Raw genomic sequence first — 7,118 nt, 5'->3', positions numbered from 1 at the left:
CAAATCGTGAAGAAAAATGTTCGACTGGCTGAACTTTGAGAACATTCCCAAATATTTGTTCCACATTCAAGGTCACAGTATTATCTTGGGTGCAATGGCAAAATCCTGAGCTTGCTTCCTTTTGCACAAAGCTGTTGTGAAGGCCCTAGACACAACTAAATTAACTTTCTCCAGCAGTCTGTCAGCCTAATCTCCCAGCCCCTCAAACCCTACCACCCACACTGAGCCCATGAAAAGCACTATAAATAACCTTGACCTACTTTTTTCTCAGGCTCTTGAGCAGAGGAGGCCAGATTTGCTGTTCTCCCTTCCGTCTTTTACCAGATATGAATTTGGCTTCATACGTGGGTTCCAGCTGCAACAGCTGGTTAGATGGATCTGTTGTTATGGTTACCTTTTCCTTGTGTCCTCTGGAAAAGAAAATCGAAGCATCTTTCCTTTGTCTATTTCCGCTGCTCATGAAGTTCTTGTGTGAAACTTGGTTGCTGTGATTCCCACCTTGCAATAGTAACGGAACCTCAATGGCTGTCAGGCACTTTGAGATGGTCCTGACATCGGGCAATGCAATTTACTTTTCTTAGAATGATGAAACAGTAGGTCAAAATTGTAAATAAAGGTACTGATTTTAATACCAAATGTAATATTGCAGCACATTCCATTGAGATCCAGATGATCAAACCAGCATGGTTTCCTGAAAAGGTTTCACGAAGTCTACAATTATTATATGGTACTTATCCCAGTCACTTCACCAAGGCTGACGGAAGACAATTTTTACTTATGTGGGGGGCCTTGAGATGCTTGTGTCTCTGAGCACTTGGCCGCAGCTCGGTACCATTGGTTAGTTGTTTTATTGGTTGGCATGGAAACAATGATGCCAACGCTCTGAGATAAAGGTATCGTGTGGCACTCTTGCTGCACCTCTGGAATTCATGCCAGGCGAAAGCAGCATTGAAATGATCGCGTGTTATTTTTCACCTATAATGTTTATCATCCTTCGCTGTCTCTATTTAGACTGGGTTCAGCCTGCACTGACAAAGCTGCAAGCATTCTGTACTCTCTAATCCCTTCGGCAAAATCCCCATCGGGCCAGTCCTTGAGAAACAGCCACTGTCCAGGTCACATGGGCTGCTTCCTTTCTCACAGGCACATCTTGTCAGCCACGAGCCCAGACTGACCAAATTCTACATTCCACTTTGCCTCTGGTGAACGCACAGTTCAGGAGGCACAGGTCAGGCTAAGGGGTCAGAGTAGCATGGTGAATTAAAGCAATCAGCTCCCTGCACTTTCACCTAGGAGATCCAAGCTTATATCCGGTTCGAGGATAGGCTGCATTTCCTCCTTCCCTTTGTGGCTCTTTCTTTCAACTTGAATTAGCTTCCTCCATGTCTCCTCCTTCAGGTCTGTCACTGAGAAACCAGGTCGCGAACTCTAGTGCATGGCTTCCAGCACTGATTTCCCTGCCGTTCTCAGCAGCTTTTTTGTTCTGTGGGACGATCCTCGTCTGCATGAGGATCCCTTTAGGGGAAGGAAGTTTGCCCAGTCTGGGGAGGGGGTGGCATAGTGGTATTGTCACTGGATTAGTAATCCTGAGACCCAGAGTAAGGCTCTGGGGTCCTTGGTTCGAATCCCACCATGACAGATGGTGAAATTTGAATTCAATAAAAATCTGGAATTAAAAGTCTAACGATGGCCATTGCCGATGTCGTAAAAAACCATCTTGTTCACTAATGTCCTTGAGGGAAAGGAAATGGTGTCCTGACCTGGTCTGGCCTACATGTGAATCTGGAGCCACAGCAATGTGGTTGCCTGTTAACTGCCCCCTCAAGGACAATTAGGGATGGACAATAAATGCTGGCCCAGCCTGCGACACCCACGTTCCAGGAACACTGATGTGGTTGGCTCTTAGCTGTCCTCTGAAATGGCCCAACAAGGGCAATTAGGGATGGGCAACGCATGCTGGTCTTACCAGCGACGTCCGCATCCCATGAAGGAATACATTTTGGAAAGGTTTGAAGGAGCACCTTCTGAAAGAGAGAGGTGGGGAGGCTGAGACAGCTGATTCCAGAGTTTGTGGCATACTGGTCTGGAGGCACGCCTGCCAATGGTGGAGGGAGTAAAATCAGGGTTGCGCAAAAGGGCAAAATTGGAGGGGCGCAGAGACGTGACAGGGTTGTGGGGTTGACGAGGTTACGGAGGGGCAGGATCATACGTAAAAAGATAACATTTGAAAAATCACACGGGGATATGGTCGGATCTCAATTCAACTAAGTGAGATCCAAGGAAAGCTTTATTGAATGTGAATTTTCATTGCGATTGGGACAATTAAATATTTTCAGCAGGGATATATTTTCAGTAAGAGAGCCAGGGTCTTAAATAATCTGAATGGCTATACATGTACTCCAAATATGTCCCCAACAATATAATTCTTGATGTTTTTTCTGGCACAGTGCAGCACAGTGCAGCAGTGCTAATATTGAAACTAAAACTCCAGAAAAAGCCTGAAACCAAGAAGTTGATAACTCCCTTTCAGTAAATCACGAGGTCTTGGATGAGCTCACCCTCAGCGATACTGTGCCTGGACAGTGAGCATGCAATCGCAACATCGGAAAAACTCCTTCTCCCACTGGCATTATGTGCAAGAGATTTTAAAAACACTTTGAACTGTCTGTTTAAGTCCAGAGGTGGCAATTTTTGGTGTGTCAGAAGACCCGGGGGGGGGGGGGCGGTGGGCGGTGAGAGAGGCCGATGTCTTGGCCTTTGCCTCCATGGTAGCCTCCGGAGGTGGATCTTGTTAGCGTGGAGAGACTCGGAACCCCCCAAAGTCGGGGGTGTTGGTCAGCGACGTGGCTTGAGAAGATCAAGTTCGCCCTGAGGGGATCGATGCTAGGGTTCACCCGGAGGTGGCGGCCATTTACCGACTGATGCTGCCAGCAGGGTGGTGATGGGGAGTCAGGGGCGTTGGGTAAGGTGGAGGACGGTTAGTGTGGACCCCGGAATTGTGGTTGGGATGTTTATGTAATCCACGTTGGTTGGGTTTTGTTGTTGTTTTTGGTGCTTGGTTGCTTATTCCGTTAAAATTTATAATATAAATGCCTCAATAAAAAAAAATTTTTTTTTAAAAAGCAATAGCGAAAAAGCATCCCACAGAATTGAGAAGATGTGCCGCATTATTTAGTCCTGAGCCACAGTGTAGAATGGATCCTAGATTTATACATTACAACAGTGAACGCAGTTCAAACATACCTCATTGACAATAAAGTGCTTCACTGAGGTTGCGAACGTTCTTTATTCCTTTGGGTTTTTGAGGAATTGCCCATTTCAGTTGAGCAGTTGAACCTATCAGTGCAGGCTGGTGGGGTTGGTCGCCAAGTGTCAGAACCCCCACACTCCCACAACCCAGTTTCACTCACCCCATCCCAAGATCTCCCTTCAAAGATACGGCAACCTTCTGTGGAAGTGCCTGGAATTTTCCAATTCATAAAATGTGACTTCAAAATAAACTTCTTTCTGGTACTGTTGAGGCGCACATCTTAGATGCGTGCGAGGGAAACACGTGAGGGAGGAAAATAATAGAAAATGGTTCTGATGGGATTAGAGGGGGGAGTGGTCGGAGGAGGCTCCTGTCCAACATAAAGGCCGGCACCGAGCAGAGGGGCGGAATGGGCTGTTTCGCTGGCATGTAATGCAGCGCTGAGTCCCCGCAGCTTCCAGTTTAGAACAGTTCCATTAAAACAAACCACAAAGCACATTTTTTGAGGTTAAAAAAAAGCCTGTGCATCATTATTTCTGTAACCTTGTTCAAAACCTGAAATGTCAGCCTTTACCCATTTCGCATGAGGTTACAAAAAAGTTTGAAAATAAGGAAAAGTCTGCCAGTCCCTGGCATCCACGGGTACATTCTCTCCAGCACGTGCCTTTTCGCAGAGAGAAAATGTTTTAATTGAGAAGTGAAGTATTCGCAGTGTCCTTGTTTTCACTCGGAGCGCCAGATAAAATCCGTGTTGGTTTTGGCTCTGGGCTTGGGAGTGGTGGACTGCTTCTGATTTGCACTGAAGCCTCTGCCTCCCTCCCACACAATCAAAACAACAGCCTTCCAACTTGCACAGTGGGCCAAACTGCAGAGCAGCGCAAGGGAAGAAGGGAAGGGAAAGAAATAGGCGAGAGTAGATGGGTTTCACCGAATGCAGAATGCTTTCTGATGCAAGCAAAGCTCACTGGCTGCCTGGGTGAGAATAAAAAACACTCCGATTAAATTAAGCCTTTTGAGGGTCCGGTTTAAGAACTTGATCGTATTTTAACATCAACCCCCCTTACCCAAAACAAAAGCGCACATCGAAAACCCATGGAGGAAGTTTGTTACATTGAGGAAATCCCAAAATACAGCTTAAAGCATGCTTGGAATTGTTAATTAGCTCGCAGGCGTTGCGAAGGAAATGATATTCCACCGCACTCTCATCAATTTGCCAAACTGTTCCTTCCATGTCGCCTCTTATCTGCAGGAAAACTGCCTCCAACCCAACAAAACAAGGAGCTGCAGTTTATTGGTGCGATTGGCCCAGGTACAGGAATTGGCTGTGACTCACATCACTGGGCTCCAGGTTCTGGAGATCTTTGGAAGTCAGCATCCTTCCATCTCCGAAAAGTCCATCCGGCAAAAAATAAAGAGTGTCCGTACACTTTGTGCGGGCAGGTTTTCCAGGGTGTGTCCAAATTAACAGAACGTCCCCATCAACAAATAATCCTCAGTGCCAGAGATGAAAGTGAGATCATTAAAGAAAACATGCCCATCAGGTACTGAGCAACGTCCCCCAATCCCCCCTAAACCCCCCCAAATCCCCCCCAAACTGCCCAACCCCCCATCCCCCCCAAACTCCCCCTCCCTCCATCCCCCCCCAAACCCCCTCCCTCAATCCCCCCAACCCCACCCAATCCCCCCAATCCCCCCCTTCAATTCTAGTTTTATGGTAGATTGAGTAACTCATGATACTTTAGAAAGAATGTTAATCAGGGGAATTTAAGCTTGGCAACATCCCTACAAGTCTTCATAAAGCTTCCATCGAATGGGGTGTAAGAGGCTGCTCTGCCCCCCTACCCCCATTCCTGTGAATGTCCACTCCAGTTTTCTGTCCGGGGCAAGTCAATATTCATGGTTTCAATTGTCAACAAGTGGTGTTGGGGAGCTCTGCTAGGTTTCTCTTTTCTAAATGATCCGGCAGAAAGGCTGGATTTGTGTGTCTGGGGAGGGGGAGGGTGTATGGTGGGTGTGGGGGAGGGGCTGGTGGGTAGTGTGTGGAGGGTGGGGATTTGTGTGTGTGTTTGTGGGTGTGTGGGGGGGGTGGAGGGTAGGGGGGTGATATAGAGGTGTGGGAGGTGTGGAGGGTGGGTGGGTGAGGTGTGTGTGTGTTTATGGGTGTTTGTGCGATGGTGGTGTGGGGGGGGGCGGTGTTTTGAGGGTGGGGTCTGGTGTGGGTGTGTGTGGGGGGTGATGTGGGGTGTAGGGTGTGTGGGGGCGTGGTGGGTGGGGTGTGGGTGTGTTTGTTGGTGTGTGAGGGGGTGATGTGGAGGGTGGGGGGGTGTGGAGGGTGGTGTGTGTTTGTGGGTGTGTGGAGGGGGTGATGTGGGTGTGGGGGTGTGGTGGGTGGTGTGGGGGTGTGTTTGCGGGTGTGTGGGGGTTGATTTGGGGTGTGGAGGGTGGTCGTGTGTGTGTGTTTGTGGGTGTGTGGAGGGGGTGATGTGGAGGGTGGGGGATTTGAAGGTGGAGGGTGGTGTGGAGGGTGGGGTGTGTGCGTGTTTGCGGGTGTGTGTGGGACGCTGGTGTGGGATGTAGTGTGGAGGGTGGGGGGCTGGTGTGGGTGTGTGTGTGGGGGTGATGTGGGGTGTGGTGGGTGGTGTGAGGGTGTGTTTGCGGGTGTGTGGGGTTGATGTGGGGTGTGGGCGTGGTGTGTGTGTGTGTTTGCGGGTGTGTGGGGGTTGATGTGGGGTGTGGGGGTGTGGTGGGGGGGCTGTGGAGGGTTGGTGGGGGCGGGGGGGGGGGGGGGGGGGGGGGGGGGTTGGGGGGTGCGGAGACCAGCAGTCCTGTGACCAATGCTGCATCACTGGAGATGGTGACATTGGATTTCCTGTTTTCTGCAGTTTTGGAGCAAAGGACTTGGTCAGCACTTTCTGCCGGATATCTATAACTGGGCTGGGGAAAAATCTTATTGGGGCAGAAGGCAAGGGCTTCAGATTCTAACAATTTCAGAGAGTAGGGGCTAGTTTTGTTTTTAAATTGCTTATCTTATCTACTGCGAATAAATAACAGGGTAAAGTCGCCATAGTCCCAGATGACCACAGGCTGCGAAAATGTCCCCTACAAGGGGGGCGGGGGAAGAGCTGACTGGTGGTGATTTAACCTGAGGGTCACCCACACCTCAGGCAGGGGGGCACGGTTGAGAAGGTGGGGCCTTTATGGTTATTCATCCCAATAAATACCCCATCTAGCGAAAGCATTGTGCTACCATTTAGGGGTCTCCGTTATGCTGGTAACTGTCAAAATCCAGCAGCTAAACAACTTCACAGGGTCACACTAAATGTCTATTTATTTACTGTCAGCAAATCATCGTGAAGGAGCCAAATACCACTTGCATTGCAGCTGATTGGGATTCTTCACTTTACAAAAACGTCGATAAACAATTGCTGTTTGAAAAGGTCTCAGTGTGTTGGTGGTAAATGATTCCTTTAGTTTGCAACGTTCGTTTCTTGAATCTGAGAACCGACCTTGAATGGAACTAGGGTCACAGTTTTATTCCTTTTCGTGTAACGCGGGGCGCTGGACACTTATCTTTCTTTTAGGAAGACCGTGATCTTAAAAAGAAACGTAGACTGCGATATGCGAGCAGCAGAACAAATATTCTCCTGACCTCAGAGAGAGAGAAAGAGACAGAGAGACAGAGACAGAGGCAGAGACAGAGGGAGAGAGAGACAGAGAGAGACAGACAGAGAGAGAGAAACAGAGAGAGAGAGAAAATGAAAATTGCTTATTGTCACAAGTAGGCTTCAAATTAAGTTACTGTGAAAAGCCCCTAGTCACCACATTCCAGCGGCTGTTCAGGGAGGCTGATACGGAATTGAACCGTGCT

At 48.7% G+C, this 7,118-nt stretch overlaps 1 protein-coding gene across 1 annotated transcript in view; it reads right to left on the bottom strand.

Moving 5' to 3' along the window:
• Positions 1–256: 256 nt before the first annotated feature.
• LOC140430289 (uncharacterized) overlaps positions 257–7,118 on the bottom strand; it is a 23,287-nt gene continuing 16,425 nt past the window's right edge. The window contains exon 3 of the mRNA XM_072517707.1: positions 257–548. Within this exon, the coding sequence (XP_072373808.1) occupies positions 257–548 (292 nt within the window). The remainder of the gene's footprint in view (positions 549–7,118) is intronic.

This window comes from Scyliorhinus torazame, chromosome 10, assembly GCF_047496885.1.
Source record: "Scyliorhinus torazame isolate Kashiwa2021f chromosome 10, sScyTor2.1, whole genome shotgun sequence".
Taxonomy (NCBI): Eukaryota; Metazoa; Chordata; class Chondrichthyes; order Carcharhiniformes; family Scyliorhinidae; genus Scyliorhinus; species Scyliorhinus torazame.
The sequence above is the reverse complement of the archived record's forward strand: the minus strand, read 5'-3'. Positions and strand labels throughout refer to the sequence as shown.